The 19,699-nt window shown below is 44.4% G+C and overlaps 1 protein-coding gene across 3 annotated transcripts in view; it reads right to left on the bottom strand.

Moving 5' to 3' along the window:
- The window catches only part of LOC133542124 (neuronal PAS domain-containing protein 3-like), a 248,497-nt gene that overhangs the window by 17,858 nt on the left and 210,940 nt on the right, over positions 1 to 19,699 (bottom strand). For all 3 annotated transcript variants that reach the window (XM_061885981.1, XM_061885982.1, XM_061885983.1), the window contains exon 6: positions 16,484 to 16,664. In XM_061885981.1, the coding sequence (XP_061741965.1) occupies positions 16,484 to 16,664 (181 nt within the window). The remainder of the gene's footprint in view (positions 1 to 16,483; positions 16,665 to 19,699) is intronic.

Raw genomic sequence — 19,699 nt, 5'->3', positions numbered from 1 at the left:
AGAAAAGCAAGGAGGAGGAAAGGAAGAAGAAGAAAAAGAAGAAGAAAGGGAGAACAAAAAACAAAGAAAAAGGAAAAGAAGAAGAAGGAAACGTAGAAGAGAAAAGACAAAGAAGAAAAAAGAAGAAAAAGACATAATAAAAATGAGAATAAGAAGAAGAAGAAGAAAATTAATAAGAAAAAGAAGATGTAAAAGAAAAATAAGGAGAAGAAGAAGACAAAAAGAAAAAAAAGGAGAAGAAGAAGAAAAAAAGAAACAGAAAAAGAAAAGGAGAAGAAGAAGAAAAAAAGAAAAAGAAAAAGAGAAGCCAAAGAAGAAGAAGAAAAGAAAAAAAAGGTGAAGAAGAAGAAGAAGAAGAAGAAGTAAAATAAAAATAAGATGGAGAAGAAGAAGAAAAGGAGAAGAAGAAGTGGTAGTAGATGAAGGAGAAGGAAAGGAAGAAGAAGGAGAAGAACAATAACTAAAAAAGAAGAAAAAGGAAAAGAAGAAGGAAGAGGAAAGGAATAATAAGGATAAGAAGAAGGGGAAGAAGAAGAAGTAGGAGAAAAAGAAGAAGAAGAAGATCAAGCTCCATGTTCTTCCGCTTATCCGAGGTGGGGTCGCGGGGGCAGCAGCCTAAGAAGGGAAGCCCAGACTTCTTTTACCCCAGCCACTTGGGATCCCGAGGCATTCCCAGGCCAGCCGGGAGACATAGTCTTCCCAAAGTGTCCTGGGTCTTCCCCGTGGCCTCCTACCGGTTGGACGTGCCCTAAATACCTCCCTAGGGAGGCGTTCGGGTGGCATCCTGACCAGATGCCCGAACCACCTCATCTGGCTCCTCTCCATGTGGAGGAGCAGCGGCTTTACTTTGAGTTCCTCCCGGATGGCAGAGCTTCTCACCCTATCTCTAAGGGAGAGACCCAAACTCATTTGGGCCGCTTGTACCCGTGATCTTATCCTTTCAGTCATGACCCAGAGCTCATGACCATAGGTGAGGATGGGAACGTAGATGGACCGGTAAATTGAGAGCTTTGCCTTCCGGCTCAGCTCCTTCTTCACCACAACGGATCGATACAGCGTCCGCATTACTGAAGACGCCGCACCGATCCGCCTGTCGATCTCACAATCCACTCTTCCCCCACTCGTGAACAAGACTCCTAGGTACTTGAACTCCTCCACTTGGGGCAGGGTCTCCTCCCCAACCCGGAGATGGCACTCCACCCTTTTCCGGGCAAGAACCATGGACTCGGACTTGGAGGTGCTGATTCCCTTCCCGGTCGCTTCACACTCGGCTGCCAACCGATCCAGTGAGAGCTGAAGATTCCGGCCAGATGAAGCCATCAGGACCACATCATCTGCAGAAAGCAGAGACCTAATCCTGCAGCCACCAAACCGGATCCCCTCAACGCCTTGACTGTGTCTAGAAATTCTGTCCATAAAAGTTATGAACAGAATGGGTGACCAAGGACAGCCTTGGCGGAGTCCAACCCTCACTGGAAACGTGTCCGACTTACTGCCGGCGATGCGGACCAAGCTCTGACACTGATCATACAGGGAGTGGACTATGTTCTGGCACTGATCATACAGGGAGTGGACTATGTTCTGACACTGATCATACAGGGAGTGGACCGCCACAATCACAGTCCGACACCCGAAGGAGGAGGAAAGCTACCCTTCTTGTTCACTGAGTTGAACTCCAACGTGCAGGTTCTGAGCCGGGGGGGGGCAACAAGAATTGCCACCCCAGTCCGTCACCTCCGAGCCCTTCTCGAGAAAACTGGTTCCAGAGCCCTTGCTGTGTGTCGAAGTGAGTCCGACTATATCTAGCCGGAACTACTCCACCTCACGCACTAGCTCAGGAGTCCAACCCTCACTGGAAACGTGTCCGACTTACTGCCGGCGATGCGGACCAAGCTCTGACACTGATCGTACAGGGAGCGGACTGCCACAATCACAGTCCGACACCCGAAGGAGGAGGAAAGCTACCCTCTTGTTCACTGAGTTGAACTCCAACGTGCAGGTTCTGAGCCGGGGGGGGGCAACAAGAATTGCCACCCCAGTCCGTCACCTCCGAGCCCTTCTCGAGAGAACTGGTTCCAGAGCCCTTGCTGTGCCTCGAAGTGAGTCCGACTATATCTAGCCGGAACTTCTCAACCTCACGCACTAGCTCAGGCCCCTTCCCCCCCAGCGAGGTGACGTTCCACGTCCCAAGAACTAGGTTCTGTAGCCGAGGATCGGACCCCCAAGTGCCCTGCCGCCCAGCTCACACTGCACCCGACCTCTATGGGTGGTGAGCCCGTTGGGGGGGGGGGACCCACGTTGAATCTTCGGGCGCCTTCCCCAGGCGCTAAAGAAAAATAAGGAGAAGAAGAAGAAAAGACAAAGAAAAGAAGAAGTGATGAAGGAGAGGAGGTGTTTATCATTCTGGTGCTCGAAGGTCCGTAGAGACCTAAGCGACGCCGTCCCTTTAAGACAAAGACCATCATGTGACTTGTCAGCTAATTAAGAAAAATGTAGCGTTTGAAGGACGAAGCTTTCATTAGTCAAACATCTCAGCTCCTTTCTCGCCTCCTTTACTCGGAGGACTCGCTATCTTTGTTGCCTCCCGACTAACACGACCTCACTCGGAGGACTCGCTACCTGCTTTGTTGCCTCCTTTACTCGGAGGACTCGCTATCTGCGCCACTTCTTTGTTAGCCCGCTAACGTGACAAAGACCTCAAAGTGACACCACAGTCCTTCAAAGACAAGCAGGGAGTACGTGACATGGGCGCTAACAGCCTAGCAACATGCTAACTTACCACGCTGCTAGTGTCAACATACTAACAATGACTAAGCTAATTAAATTTTCTGTTGTCTTTGTCGTTCTTTAGTGTCAACATGCTAACTTAGCGAGCTACTATTTCAGTGATTCTCCGTGATTAACAAGCTAACTTAATTTTCTGTTGTCTTTGTGGTTCTTTAGTGTCAACATGCTAACTTAGCGAGCTACTATTTCAGTGATTCTCCGTGATTAACAAGCTAACTTAATTTTCTGTTGTCTTTGTGGTTCTTTAGTGTCAACATGCTAACTTAGCGAGCTACTATTTCAGTGATTCTCCGTGATTAACAAGCTAACTTAATTTTCTGTTGTCTCTGTGGCTCTTTAGTGTCAACATGCTAACTTAGCGAGCTACTATTTCAGTGATTCTCCGTGATTAACAAGCTAACTTAATTTTCTGTTGTCTTTGTGGCTCCTTAAGAGTCAACATGCTAACTTAGCGAGCTGCTATTTCAGAGATTATCTATGACGACCAAGCTAATTCAGTTTTCTGTTGTCTTTGTGGCTCTTTAGTGTCAACATGCTAACTTAGCGAGCTACTATTTCAGTGATTATCTATGATGACCAAGCTAATTCAGTTTTCTGTTGTCTCTGTGGCTCTTTAGTGTCAACATGCTAACTTAGCGAGTTACTATTTCAGTGATTCTCCGTGATTAACAAGCTAACTTAATTTTCTGTTGTCTTTGTAGTTCTTTAGTGTCAACATGCTAACTTAGCGAGCTACTATTTCAGTGATTATCTATGACGACTACGCAAATTCAGTTTTCTGTTTTCTTTGTGGCTCTTTAGTTTCAACATGCTAACTTAGCGAGCTACTATTTCAGTGATTATCTATTACGACTAAGCTAATTCAGTTTTCTGTTTTCTTTGTGGCTCTTTAGTGTCAACATACTAACTTAGCGAGCTACTATTTCAGTGATTATCTATGACGACCAAGCTAATTCAGTTTTCTGTTGTCTCTGTGGCTCTTTAGTGTCAACATGCTAACTTAGCGAGCTACTATTTCAGTGATTCTCCGTGATTAACAAGCTAACTTAATTTTCTGTTGTCTTTGTGGCTCTATAGTGTCAACATGCTAACTTAGCGAGCTACTATTTCAGTGATTATCTATGATGAACAAGCTAATTCAGTTTTCTGTTGTCTTTGTGGCTCTTTAGAGTCAACAAGCTAACTTAGCGAGCTACTATTTCAGTGATTATCTATGACGACCAAGCTAATTCAGTTTCCGGTTGTCTCCGTGGCTCTTTAGTGTCAACATGCTAACTTAGCGAGCTACTATTTCAGTGATTATCTATGACGACCAAGCTAATTCAGTTTTCTGTTGTCTCTGTGGCTCTTTAGTGTCAACATGCTAACTTAGCGAGCTACTATTTCAGTGATTACCTATGACGACCAAGCTAATTCAGTTTTCTGTTTTCTTTGTGGCTCTTTAGTGTCAACATGCTAACTTAGCGAGCTACTATTTCAGTGATTATCTATGACGACTACGCTAATTCAGTTTTCTGTTTTCTTTGTGGCTCTTTAGTGTCAACATGCTAACTTAGCGAGCTACTATTTCAGTGATTATCTATGACGACTACGCTAATTCAGTTTTCTGTTTTCTTTGTGGCTCTTTAGTGTCAACATGCTAACTTAGCGAGCTACTATTTCAGTGATTATCTATGACGACTACGCTAATTCAGTTTTCTGTTGTCTTTGTGGCTCTTTAGTGTCAACATGCTAACTTAGCTAGCTACTATTTCAGTGATTACCTATGATGAACAAGCTAATTCAGTTTTCTGTTGTCTCTGTGGCTCTTTAGTGTCAACATGCTAACTTAGCGAGCTACTATTTCAGTGATTATCTATGACGACTACGCTAATTCAGTTTTCTGTTTTCTTTGTGGCTCTTTAGTGTCAACATGCTAACTTAGCGAGCTACTATTTCAGTGATTATCTATGACGACTACGCTAATTCAGTTTTCTGTTGTCTTTGTGGCTCTTTAGTGTCAACATGCTAACTTAACTAGCTACTATTTCAGTGATTATCTATGATGAACAAGCTAATTCAGTTTTCTGTTGTCTCTGTGGCTCTTTAGTGTGTCAACATGCTAACTTAGCGAGCTACTATTTCAGTGATTATCTATGATGAACAAGCTAATTCAGTTTTCTGTTGTCTCTGTGGCTCTTTAGTGTCAACATGCTAACTTAGCTAGCTACTATTTCAGTGATTATCTATGATGAACAAGCTAATTCAGTTTTCTGTTGTCTCTGTGGCTCTTTAGTGTCAACATGCTAACTTAGCGAGCTACTATTTCAGTGATTCTCCGTGATTAACAATCTAACTTAATTTTCTGTTGTCTTTGTGGTTCTTTAGTGTCAACATGCTAACTTAGCGAGCTACTATTTCAGTGATTATCTATGACGACCAAGCTAATTCAGTTTTCTGTTGTCTCTGTGGCTCTTTAGTGTCAACATGCTAACTTAGCTAGCTACTATTTCAGTGATTATCCGTGATTAACAAGCTAACTTAATTTTCTGTTGTCTTTGTGGCTCTTTAGTGTCAACATACTAACTTAGCGAGCTACTATTTCAGTGATTATCTATGACGACCAAGCTAATTCAGTTTTCTGTTGTCTCTGTGGCTCTTTAGTGTCAACATGCTAACTTAGCGAGCTACTATTTCAGTGATTCTCCGTGATTAACAAGCTAACTTAATTTTCTGTTGTCTTTGTGGCTCTATAGTGTCAACATGCTAACTTAGCGAGCTACTATTTCAGTGATTATCTATGATGAACAAGCTAATTCAGTTTTCTGTTGTCTTTGTGGCTCTTTAGAGTCAACAAGCTAACTTAGCGAGCTACTATTTCAGTGATTATCTATGACGACCAAGCTAATTCAGTTTCCGGTTGTCTCCGTGGCTCTTTAGTGTCAACATGCTAACTTAGCGAGCTACTATTTCAGTGATTATCTATGACGACCAAGCTAATTCAGTTTTCTGTTGTCTCTGTGGCTCTTTAGTGTCAACATGCTAACTTAGCGAGCTACTATTTCAGTGATTACCTATGACGACCAAGCTAATTCAGTTTTCTGTTTTCTTTGTGGCTCTTTAGTGTCAACATGCTAACTTAGCGAGCTACTATTTCAGTGATTATCTATGACGACTACGCTAATTCAGTTTTCTGTTTTCTTTGTGGCTCTTTAGTGTCAACATGCTAACTTAGCGAGCTACTATTTCAGTGATTATCTATGACGACTACGCTAATTCAGTTTTCTGTTTTCTTTGTGGCTCTTTAGTGTCAACATGCTAACTTAGCGAGCTACTATTTCAGTGATTATCTATGACGACTACGCTAATTCAGTTTTCTGTTGTCTTTGTGGCTCTTTAGTGTCAACATGCTAACTTAGCTAGCTACTATTTCAGTGATTACCTATGATGAACAAGCTAATTCAGTTTTCTGTTGTCTCTGTGGCTCTTTAGTGTCAACATGCTAACTTAGCGAGCTACTATTTCAGTGATTATCTATGACGACTACGCTAATTCAGTTTTCTGTTTTCTTTGTGGCTCTTTAGTGTCAACATGCTAACTTAGCGAGCTACTATTTCAGTGATTATCTATGACGACTACGCTAATTCAGTTTTCTGTTGTCTTTGTGGCTCTTTAGTGTCAACATGCTAACTTAACTAGCTACTATTTCAGTGATTATCTATGATGAACAAGCTAATTCAGTTTTCTGTTGTCTCTGTGGCTCTTTAGTGTGTCAACATGCTAACTTAGCGAGCTACTATTTCAGTGATTATCTATGATGAACAAGCTAATTCAGTTTTCTGTTGTCTCTGTGGCTCTTTAGTGTCAACATGCTAACTTAGCTAGCTACTATTTCAGTGATTATCTATGATGAACAAGCTAATTCAGTTTTCTGTTGTCTCTGTGGCTCTTTAGTGTCAACATGCTAACTTAGCGAGCTACTATTTCAGTGATTCTCCGTGATTAACAATCTAACTTAATTTTCTGTTGTCTTTGTGGTTCTTTAGTGTCAACATGCTAACTTAGCGAGCTACTATTTCAGTGATTATCTATGACGACCAAGCTAATTCAGTTTTCTGTTGTCTCTGTGGCTCTTTAGTGTCAACATGCTAACTTAGCGAGCTACTATTTCAGTGATTCTCCGTGATTAACAAGCTAACTTAATTTTCTGTTGTCTCTGTGGCTCTTTAGTGTCAACATGCTAACTTAGCGAGCTACTATTTCAGTGATTCTCCGTGATTAACAAGCTAACTTAATTTTCTGTTGTCTTTGTCGTTCTTTAGTGTCAACATGCTAACTTAGCGAGCTACTATTTCAGTGATTATCTATGACGACTACGCTAATTCAGTTTTCTGTTGTTTCTGTGGCTCTTTAGTGTCAACATGCTAACTTAACGAGCTACTATTTCAGTGATTATCCGTGATGACCAAGCTAATTCAGTTTTCTGTTGTCTCTGTGGCTCTTTAGTGTCAACATGCTAACTTAGCGAGCTACTATTTCAGTGATTATCTATGACGACTAAGCTAATTCAGTTTTCTGTTTTCTTTGTGGCTCTTTAGTGTCAACATGCTAACTTAGCTAGCTACTATTTCAGTGATTAGCCGTGATTAACAAGCTAACTTAATTTTCTGTTGTCTTTGTGGTTCTTTAGTGTCAACATGCTAACTTAACTAGCTACTATTTCAGTGATTATCTATGACGATCAAGCTAATTCAGTTTTCTGTTGTCTCTGTGGCTCTTTAGTGTCAACATGCTAACTTAACTAGCTACTATTTCAGTGATTATCTATGACGACTACGCAAATTCAGTTTTCTGTTTTCTTTGTGGCTCTTTAGTGTCAACATGCTAACTTAGCGAGCTACTATTTCAGTGATTATCTAAGATGACTAAGCTAATTCAGTTTTCTGTTGTCTTTGTGGCTCTTTAGTGTCAACATGCTAACTTAACTAGCTACTATTTCAGTGATTATCTATGACGACTACGCAAATTCAGTTTTCTGTTTTCTTTGTGGCTCTTTAGTGTCAACATGCTAACTTAGCTAGCTACTATTTCAGTGATTATTCGTGATTAACAAGCCAACTTAATTTTCTGTTGTCTTTGTGGTTCTTTAGTGTCAACATGCTAACTTAACTATCTACTATTTCAGTGATTATCTATAATGACCAAGCTAATTCAGTTTTCTGTTGTCTCTGTGGCTCTTTAGTGTCAACATGCTAACTTAGCGAGCTACTATTTCAGTGATTATCTATGACGACTACGCTAATTCAGTTTTCTGTTTTCTTTGTGGCTCTTTAGTGCCAACATGCTAACTTAACGAGCTACTATTTCAGTGATTATCTATGATGACCAAGCTAATTCAGTTTTCTGTTTTCTGTGGCTTTTTAGTGTCAACATGCTAACTTAGCTAGCTACTATTTCAGTGATTATCCGTGATTAACAAGCTAACTTAATTTTCTGTTGTCTTTGTGGCTCCTTAGAGTCAACATGCTAACTTAGCGAGCTACTATTTCAGTGATTATCCGTGATTAACAAGCTAACTTAATTTTCTGTTGTCTTTGTGGCTCCTTAGAGTCAACATGCTAACTTAGCGAGCTGCTATTTCAGAGATTATCTAAGATGACCAAGCTAATTCAGTTTTCTGTTGTCTCTGTGGCTCTTTAGTGTCAACATGCTAACTTAACTAGCTACTATATCAGTGATTATCTATGACGACTACGCAAATTCAGTTTTCTGTTTTCTTTGTGGCTCTTTAATGTCATCATGCTAACTTAGCTAGCTACTATTTCAGTGATTATTCGTGATTAACAAGCTAACTTAATTTTCTGTTGTCTTTGTGGTTCTTTAGTGTCAACATGCTAACTTAACTAGCTACTATTTCAGTGATTATCTATGATGACCAAGCTAATTCAGTTTCCGGTTGTCTCCGTGGCTCTTTAGTGTCAACATGCTAACTTAACTAGCTACTATTTCAGTGATTATCTATGACGACTACGCAAATTCAGTTTTCTGTTGTCTCTGTGGCTCTTTAGTGTCAACATGCTAACTTAGCGAGCTACTATTTCAGTGATTATCCGTGATTAACAAGCTAACTTAATTTTCTGTTGTCTTTGTGGTTCTTTAGTGTCAACATGCTAACTTAACTAGCTACTATTTCAGTGATTATCTATGACGACTACGCTAATTCAGTTTTCTGTTGTCTTTGTGGCTCTTTAGTGTCAACATGCTAACTTGGCGAGCTACTATTTCAGTGATTATCTATGATGAACAAGCTAATTCAGTTTTCTGTTGTCTCTGTGGCTCTTTAGAGTCAACAAGCTAACTTAGCGAGCTACTATTTCAGTGATTATCTATGACGACCAAGCTAATTCAGTTTTCTGTTGTCTCTGTGGCTCTTTAGTGTCAACATGCTAACTTAGCGAGCTACTATTTCAGTGATTCTCCGTGATTAACAAGCTAACTTAATTTTCTGTTGTCTTTGTGGCTCTTTAGAGTCAACAAGCTAACTTAGCGAGCTACTATTTCAGTGATTATCTATGACGACCAAGCTAATTCAGTTTTCTGTTTTCTTTGTGGCTCTTTAGTGTCAACATGCTAACTTAGCGAGCTACTATTTCAGTGATTATCTAAGATGACCAAGCTAATTCAGTTTTCTGTTGTCTCTGTGGCTCTTTAGTGTCAACATGCTAACTTAGCGAGCTACTATTTCAGTGATTCTCCGTGATTAACAAGCTAACTTAATTTTCTGTTGTCTTTGTGGCTCCTTAGTGTCAACATGCTAACTTAACTAGCTACTATTTCAGTGATTATCTATGACGACTACGCAAATTCAGTTTTCTGTTTTCTTTGTGGCTCTTTAGTGTCAACATGCTAACTTAGCGAGCTACTATTTCAGTGATTATCTAACATGACCAAGCTAATTCAGTTTTCTGTTGTCTCTGTGGCTCTTTAGTGTCAACATGCTAACTTAGCAAGCTACTATTTCAGTGATTATCTATGACGACTACGCTAATTCAGTTTTCTGTTTTCTTTGTGGCTCTTTAGTTTCAACATGCTAACTTAGCGAGCTACTATTTCAGTGATTATCCGTGATTAACAAGCTAACTTAATTTTCTGTTGTCTTTGTGGTTCTTTAGTGTCAACATGCTAACTTAACTAGCTACTATTTCAGTGATTATCTATGACGACTACGCTAATTCAGTTTTCTGTTGTCTTTGTGGCTCTTTAGTGTCAACATGCTAACTTGGCGAGCTACTATTTCAGTGATTATCTATGATGAACAAGCTAATTCAGTTTTCTGTTGTCTCTGTGGCTCTTTAGAGTCAACAAGCTAACTTAGCGAGCTACTATTTCAGTGATTATCTATGACGACCAAGCTAATTCAGTTTTCTGTTGTCTCTGTGGCTCTTTAGTGTCAACATGCTAACTTAGCGAGCTACTATTTCAGTGATTCTCCGTGATTAACAAGCTAACTTAATTTTCTGTTGTCTTTGTGGCTCTTTAGAGTCAACAAGCTAACTTAGCGAGCTACTATTTCAGTGATTATCTATGACGACCAAGCTAATTCAGTTTTCTGTTTTCTTTGTGGCTCTTTAGTGTCAACATGCTAACTTAGCGAGCTACTATTTCAGTGATTATCTAAGATGACCAAGCTAATTCAGTTTTCTGTTGTCTCTGTGGCTCTTTAGTGTCAACATGCTAACTTAACTAGCTACTATTTCAGTGATTATCTATGACGACCAAGCTAATTCAGTTTTCTGTTGTCTCTGTGGCTCTTTAGTGTCAACATGCTAACTTAGCGAGCTACTATTTCAGTGATTCTCCGTGATTAACAAGCTAACTTAATTTTCTGTTGTCTTTGTGGCTCCTTAGTGTCAACATGCTAACTTAACTAGCTACTATTTCAGTGATTATCTATGACGACTACGCAAATTCAGTTTTCTGTTTTCTTTGTGGCTCTTTAGTGTCAACATGCTAACTTAGCGAGCTACTATTTCAGTGATTATCTAACATGACCAAGCTAATTCAGTTTTCTGTTGTCTCTGTGGCTCTTTAGTGTCAACATGCTAACTTAGCAAGCTACTATTTCAGTGATTATCTATGACGACTACGCAAATTCAGTTTTCTGTTGTCTTTGTGGTTCTTTAGTGTCAACATGCTAACTTAGCTAGCTACTATTTCAGTGATTATTCGTGATTAACAAGCTAACTTAATTTTCTGTTGTCTTTGTGGTTCTTTAGTGTCAACATGCTAACTTAACTAGCTACTATTTCAGTGATTATCTATGACAAGTAAGCTAATTCAGTTTTCTGTTTTCTTTGTGGCTCTTTAGTGTCAACATGCTAACTTAACTAGCTACTATTTCAGTGACTATCTATGACGATCAAGCTAATTCAGTTTTCTGTTTTCTTTGTGGTTCTTTAGTGTCAACATGCTAACTTAACTAGCTACTATTTCAGTGATTATTCGTGATTAACAAGCTAACTTAATTTTCTGTTGTCTTTGTGGTTCTTTAGTGTCAACATGCTAACTTAACTAGCTACTATTTCAGTGATTATCTATGACGACTACGCTAATTCAGTTTTCTGTTGTCTTTGTGGCTCTTTAGTGTCAACATGCTAACTTGGCGAGCTACTATTTCAGTGATTATCTATGACGACTACGCAAATTCAGTTTTCTGTTTTCTTTGTGGCTCTTTAGTTTCAACATGCTAACTTAGCGAGCTACTATTTCAGTGATTATCTATGACGACTACGCAAATTCAGTTTTCTGTTTTCTTTGTGGCTCTTTAGTTTCAACATGCTAACTTAGCTAGCTACTATTTCAGTGATTATCCGTGATTAACAAGCTAACTTAATTTTCTGTTGTCTTTGTGGTTCTTTAGTGTCAACATGCTAACTTAACTAGCTACTATTTCAGTGATTATCTATGACAACTACGCAAATTCAGTTTTCTGTTTTCTTTGTGGCTCTTTAGTGTCAACATGCTAACTTAGCTAGCTACTATTTCAGTGATTATTCGTGATTAACAAGCTAACTTAATTTTCTGTTGTCTCTGTGGTTCTTTAGTGTCAACATGCTAACTTAACTAGCTACTATTTCAGTGATTATCTATGACGACTAAGCTAATTCAGTTTTCTGTTTTCTTTGTGGTTCTTTAGTGTCAACATGCTAACTTAGCGAGCTACTATTTCAGTGATTCTCCATGATTAACAAGCTAACTTAATTTTCTGTTGTCTTTGTGGCTCCTTAGAGTCAACATGCTAACTTAGCGAGCTACTATTTCAGTGATTATTTACGATGACCAAGCTAATTCAGTTTTCTGTCTTTAGTGTCAACATGCTAGCAATGCTATGCTACGTGTCCACCGGGGGGCGTCTCTCCCTTCAACAGAGCGCTATTGTTTTTTTTTTTGTCACCAGCCGCCGGGTCATTTTTCTGCCTGCCGCTTTTTTACCCACAATGCAACGGCGGCAGTGGAGCAATCATGACAAATGTGCCGTGGCCCGCTCTCTCACACGCGTACATAAATATATATGAAAGAGCAGATAGGAGCTCAGTCGCACACTTGCGCACACACACACACACACACACACACACACACACACACACACACACACACACACACACAGGTAAAGTTTAATAGTGTAAACAGTGTGTAAGTGTGCTGTCACACCGCAGCCTCTCTGACTCACTATCGCGACCACGCTGTAATTGAATCGCTGCCATCAAGGGGCGGGGGTGGGTGGGGGTGGGGGGATTGTGGGGGGGGGGCGGGGGTGGGGGGAGTTGAGCGGGGGAGCGGCGCGGGTGTGGGGAGGAGGGGGTTTGGATGGGGGTGGATGTGGCGCACCTCATGAATAGAATGTGTTTGCTATCAGGCGACTTTGACAAATGGTGTCAGGGGGAAGACGAGGATGAGGACGGGGCTGCGACGACGGAGACGGGGTGTGTCGCCAGCTTTGAGCGAAACCATGAATCAATCACTAATCAATGATGTCTTATGAGCGCTTCCAGTTGAGTTGTACGCGCGTTTGCATCAGAAGTTTTATTTTGAAAGGCCTTTAAAATCAAAGAAAAAATGTACAGATTGTGTGGGGTTCCGATGAATGCAAAGCCCTCTCCCGCACCCTCCTCCACCATCCTGCGCTCTACCGCTCTCTCCCGCACTCTCCCGCACCCTTTCGCACCATCCCGCGCTCTCCCGCACTCTCCCGCACCATCCTGCACCCTCCCGCAGTCTCCCTCACCCTCTTGCGCTCTCCTGCACGCTCCCGCCCCATCCCGAACTCTCCCGCACCATCCTGCACTCTTCCGCGCTCTCCCGCACCCTCTTGCGCTCTCCTGCACCCTTCCGCCCCATCCCGAACTCTCCGCACTCTCCCCCACCATCCTGCGCTCTCCCGCACCCTCCCCCACCATCCTGCGCTCTACCGCACGCTCCCGCACTCTCCCGCACCCTTTCGCACCATCCCGCGCTCTCCCGCACCCTCTTGCGCTCTCCTGCACCCTTCCGCCCCATCCCGAACTCTCCGCACTCTCCCCCACCATCCTGCGCTCTCCCGCACCCTCCCCCACCATCCTGCGCTCTACCGCTCTCTCCCGCACTCTCCCGCACCCTTTCGCACCATCCCGCGCTCTCCCGCACCCTCCCGCACCATCCTGCACTCTCCCGCACCATCCTGCACCCTCCCGCAGTCTCCCGCACCCTCTTGCGCTCTCCTGCACCCTTCCGCCCCATCCCGCGCTCTCCCGCACCCTCCCGCACCATCCTGCGCTCTCCCGCACCATCCTGCACCCTCCCGCAGTCTCCCGCACCCTCTTGCGCTCTCCTGCACCCTTTCGCACCATCCCGCGCTCTCCCGCACCCTCCCGCACCATCCTGCACTCTCCCGCACCATCCTGCACCCTCCCGCAGTCTCCCGCACCCTCTTGCGCTCTCCTGCACCCTTCCGCCCCATCCCGAACTCCCCGCACTCTCCCCCACCATCCTGCGCTCTCCCGCACCCTCCCCCACCATCCTGCGCTCTACCGCACGCTCCCACACTCTCTCGGACCATCCTGCACCCTTCCGCCCCATCCCGAACTCTCCGCACTCTCCCGCACTCTTTGGCACCATCCCGACTCTCCCACACCATCCCGCGATCTCACCGTGCTTTCCCGCACCCTCCCGCACTCTCCCGTGCTCTCCTGCACCCTCCTGCACTCTCCTGCTCTCTCCCGCACCATCCTGCACTCTCCCGCACAATCCTGCTCTCTCCTGCACCATCCCGCGTTCTCCCAAGCCCTCTCGCGCCCTCCCGCACTCTCCCACACCATCCTGCACCCTCCCGCACTCTCCTGCACTCTCCCGCACCATCCTGCACCCTCCCGCACCTTCCCGCACTCTCCTGCACCCTCCCGCACTCTCCTGCACTCTCCCGCACCATCCTGCACCCTCCCGCACTCTCCTGCACCCTCCCGCACTCTCCTGCACTCTCCCGCACCATCCTGCACCATCCTGCACCATCCTGCACCCTCCCGCACTCTCCTGCACTCTCCTGCACCATCCTGCACCATCCTGCACCCTCCCGCACTCTCCTGCACTCTCCTGCACCATCCTGCACCATCCTGCACCCTCCCGCACCATCCTGCACCATCCTGCACCATCCTGCACCCTCCCGCACCATCCTGCACCATCCCACACTCTCCCACACTCTCCCGCACTCTCCCGCACCATCCGGCACTCTCCCGCCCCTCGCAGCACCAATCAGCTCGGAATAAATCCGCGGCAGATCTAATTACGGCGCCGTCTCAGAGGAGCCGCGCCGCCGGAGAGGCGACTGTTTGAACAGACTGATGAAGCCACGTCCTCGGCGGACAGTCAGTCATTTTGTTGAATTTACAAATGGATTTCGCCCTAATTCCCAAATTATCGTCGGCGCGATGAAAAAGCTTTTGGAGGAAGTACAAAGTCTTCCACGTGGCGCCGGAGCGGATGCGGGGGTGCGTGGAATCCCAATGAGCAGCTGGCCTGCGCGCCGGGGAAAAGGACTTTGGTTTAGGGCACTCGAACAATGGGGCTGCGGAACCAACGGTGTCCCCGCCACACCCACCCCAGAGTCCAAAATATGACAGAAGAGTAAAGGCACAGGGATATCATCCATGCATCCATTTTCTACCGCTTGTCCTTTTCAGGGTCGCGGGGGGTGCTGGAGCCTATCTCAGCTGCAGTCGGGCGGGAGGCGAGGTACACCCTGGACAAGTCACCGTCTCATCGCAGGGCCAACACATTCACACACTAGGGACCATTTAGTGTTGCCAATCAACCTATCCCCAGGTGCATGTCTTTGGAGGTGGGAGGGGCCTATCCCCAGGTGCATGTCTTTGGAGGTGGGAGGAAGCCGGAGTACCCGTAGGGAACCCACGCAGTCAAGGACTAAAGGATATGTCTGGGAAATGTGGAACTATCCATCCATTTTCTACATACCGTTCGTCCCTACTGGTATCGAATTAGTTTTAGGGTTGGTGAGAAACTGACCAGCTAGAGAAAACAGGATTCCCCCAAAAGATCCAACTATTCCCTAAAACTCGAAGGGTTTACTCCATAAAGGCCAGAACACTAAAGGTCCTGTTGGACCTAAGAGGTCCAAAATGTTCCCAAAAAGGAAAATACCGGACTCTTTGGGACCCTCCAAGTGCAATCCAGACCTATTACTGACTGAATTAGCAATAAGGTTGGTGAGAAACTGACCAACTTAAGGCTCCGGGATTCTCTCAAAGGGGCTCATCTCATCCCTAAATATACAAGAGTTTACCCCAGAAAAGATTGGTGACCCTATTGGGTCCAACATCTGCCTAAAATGAAATATAGGGGGCTATTTTGGGTACATTACGGACTCTTTGGGACCCTCCAAGTGCAATCCACACCTATTACTGACTGAATTAGCAATAAGGTTGGTGAGAAACCGACCACCTAGAGGTTCCAGGATTCCTCCAAAGGGGCTCATCTCATCCCTAAATATCCAAGAGTTAACCCCAGAAAAGATTGGTGACCCTATTGGGTCCAACATCTGTCTGAGATGAAAGGAAAGGGGCTATTTTGGGTACATTCCGGACTCTTTGGGACCCTCCAAGTGCAATTCAGACCTATTACTGACTGACTTAGCAATAAGGTTGGTGAGAAACTGACCAACTGAAGACTCCAGGATTCCCTCAAAGGGGCTCATCTAATCCCTAAATATCCAAGAGTTTACCCCCCTAAAAGACTGGTGACCCTAATGGGTCCAACATCTGTCTGAGATGAAAGGAAAGGGGCTATTTTGAGTACATTCCGGGCTCTTTGGGACCCTCCAAGTGCAATTCAGACCTATTAGTACCTCGCCTGATTGACGTAGCAATAAGGTTGGTGAGAAACTGACCAACTTAAGGTTCCAGGATTCTTCCAAAAGGGCTCATCGCATCCCTAAATATCCAAGAGTTTACCCCAGAAAAGATTGGTGACCCTAATGGGTCCAACATCTGCCTAAAATGAAATATAGGGGGATATTTTGGGTACATTCTGGACTCTTTGGGACCCGCTAAGTGCAATTTAGACCTATTGCCGCCTTGCCGGCCTGATTAGGGTTAGGGTCGTTGAAAAGCTGATGGAGTACCTCCAAGTCCTGGAGATCCGCTGGCAAACGGGTTCTTGCGTGTCCTACCTGGCTCGGGCGTCTGGGAGGGCGAGGAGGACGATGCCGAGGATGCGGCGTCGTCATTGAGGCCGCTCTGGGACAGAGAGACACCCCGCCCGGGGGGGAGCTTCATCCCCAGCTCTTCTGCCATCTCCACGTGGTCGCCGGGATGGACGTAGTCGAAGACGCTGCTGCCCGTCAGCTCCACCTGCAGGACGACACCGGCATGACACGTCACATGAATGATTTTATAAGACCACATACCAGACGGTAAAACTAGGTCTAGCAATGCAGATTCATGCCCGCAAGGATTCTCTTAATCCATCAAAGTATGAACAGCCCTTTGGTTGCAAAGGCAACAGGGTAGAGGTGAGCCATCACCTGACTTATAAAACGGGTCTTGGACTTTTAGGGCCTGTGGACTTTTACTGGGAAAAGTCCATGGACTAACAGACTCGAAGGGCCCAAAGTCCCCTGACAGTCCCAGTGATTGAAAAGGTGCGACATGCACCTAAAGAATCCGAGGGCGGGTGTGTTCCCACTTATCATCAGGACCTCCTGGATTTCAAGGTGGTGCCACTTTAGCGGCTGCTGGTATCAGGAGCTGTGTGCTCTTTGTGTTCTTGACGGCTCACTCTTGTTCTCGTTTGCCTTTTGGTCCGGGATTCTTCGGGACTGCGCAACAAGGGGCTGGGGGGTCGGGGGAGGGGGGGGGCCATCGGGGGTGGTGGTTGTCGCATTTTTGTGTACTTTTGCACTTACCGGCTGCTCCCTCCCTGCCACAGAGACCGGAGGAGATGCGGGGGGAAGAGACGGGGCTGCCGGGTTGGCGCCAGGACGGACGGGCTTCGCGGAGCTGAATGAGCATGTATCGGAGTCTTCGGTCTCCCGAATCGGATTTTGGCTCATCAGCACGGACCGGACATTGGCCGAGAGCTAGTGGGGAGCCAAGGACGGAGTGGGCTCTCTCGGTTGCTTTGTTGGGTGTGTTCCTGTCTCTGACTGTGCTCTTATAATGTCTTTGTTCATTTGAATTTTCCTTCTGGTGTGCGGGGTGTGTGTGTGTGTGTGTGTGGGTGTGTGTGTGTGTGTGTGTGTGTGTGGGTCCACAGAGACAAAAGGGATTACATCATGTAATCCTGTTATTAAGAAATTCCTTTCAGTCGCTCATAAAACGTCTGGTGGAGCAGAACGCGCTTAAGGCGGGAGCAAACGCCGGGCATCCTGGGAGTTGGTGTTTCGTGTCGACACGGAGGGACGCTAATTGGGTATGTTGTTGCGACATACACCCGCACACACACACACACACACACACACACAGTGGCAGAACACTGTAGTGGCATTTCAAGTGGCTGATAAGGTTTGACACTTTGACACCTGATGTTTTTTTTCCCCCCCTGTGGACATGGTGAAAAATATCTAGGACTAACTCCAACCCTGTCACCTGAACTCACAAATGGATCAAAAACTTCATAAGTCATGTATGAACTCCATAAGTCATCTCCATATGTCATGTATGAACTCCATAAGTCATCTCCATATGTCATGTATGAACTCCATAAGTCATCTCCATATGTCATGTATGAACTCCATGAGTCATCTCCATATGTCATGTATGAACTCCATAAGTCATCTCCATATGTCATGTATGAACTCCATGAGTCATCTCCATATGTCATGTATGAACTCCATGAGTCATCTCCATATGTCATGTATGAACTCCATAAGTCATCTCCATATGTCATGTATGAACTCCATATGTCATGTATTAGCTCCATATGTCATGTATGAACTCCATAAGTCATCTCCATATGTCATGTATGAACTCCATATGTCATCTCCATAGGTCATGTATGAACTCCATGAGTCATCTCCATATGTCATGTATGAACTCCATAAGTCATCTCCATATGTCATGTATGAACTCCATACGTCATGTATGAACTCCATACATCATGCATTAGCTCCATATGTCATGTATGAACTCCATAAGTCATCTCTATATGTCATGTATGAACTCCATAAGTCATCTCCATATGTCATGTATGAACTCCATATGTCATGTATTAGCTCCATATGTCATGTATGAACTCCATAAGTCATCTCCATATGTCATGTATGAACTCCATACGTCATGCATTAGCTCCATATGTCATGTATGAACTCCATACGTTATGTATGAACTCCATATGTCATCTCCGTATGTCAAGTATGAACTCCATATGTCATCTCCGTATGTCAAGTATGAACTCCACAAGTCGTGTATAAACTCCATAAGTCATCTCCGTAAGACATGTATGAACTCTATATGTCAAGAATGAACTCCAAAAGACATGTTTGAACTTCATTAGTCATCTCCATAAGTCATGTATGAACTCCTTATGTCATCTCCATATGTCAATCATAAACTCCATAAGTCATGTATGAACTCCTTATGTCATCTCCATATGTCAATCATAAACTCCATAAGTCATGTAGGAACTCCATAAGTCATGTATGAACTCCAAGAGTCATGTATGAACTCCAAGAGTCATGTATGAACTCCATAAGTCATGTATGAACTCCAAAAGACATGCTTGAACTTCATTAGTCATCTCCATAAGTCATGTATGAACTCCTTATGTCATCTCCATATGTCAATCATAAACTCCATAAGTCTTGTAGGAACTCCATAAGCATGTATGAACTCCAAGAGTCATGTATGAACTCCAAGAGTCATGCATGAACTCCATAAGGCATGTATGAACTCCAAGAGTCATGTATGAACTCCATAAGGCATGTATGAACTCCAAGAGTCATGTATGAACTCCATAAGGCATGTATGAACTCCAAGAGTCATGTATGAACTCCAAGAGTCATGTATGAACTCCAAGAGTCATGTATGAACTCCATAAGGCATGTATGAACTCCAAGAGTCATGTATGAACTCCAAGAGTCATGTATGAACTCCAAGAGTCATGTATGAACTCCAAGAGTCATGTATGAACTCCATAAGGCATGTATGAACTCCAAGAGTCATGTATGAACTCCAAGAGTCATGTATGAAGTCCATAAGGCATGTATGAACTCCAAGAGTCATGTATGAACTCCAAGAGTCATGTATGAACTCCATAAGGCATGTATGAACTCCAAGAGTCATGTATGAACTCCATAAGTCATGTATATACACAGCGGCCCAGACTATTTCCTGGAACTTGGCTAAAGTCTGAGGTGGTCGTTTTCCCAGCATGCCCTCTCACACAC

This window comes from Nerophis ophidion, linkage group LG24 (assembly GCF_033978795.1).
Source record: "Nerophis ophidion isolate RoL-2023_Sa linkage group LG24, RoL_Noph_v1.0, whole genome shotgun sequence".
In the NCBI taxonomy this organism is placed as follows: Eukaryota; Metazoa; Chordata; class Actinopteri; order Syngnathiformes; family Syngnathidae; genus Nerophis; species Nerophis ophidion.
Note: the sequence above shows the minus strand (reverse complement) of the source record. Positions and strands in the feature narration are given on the sequence as shown.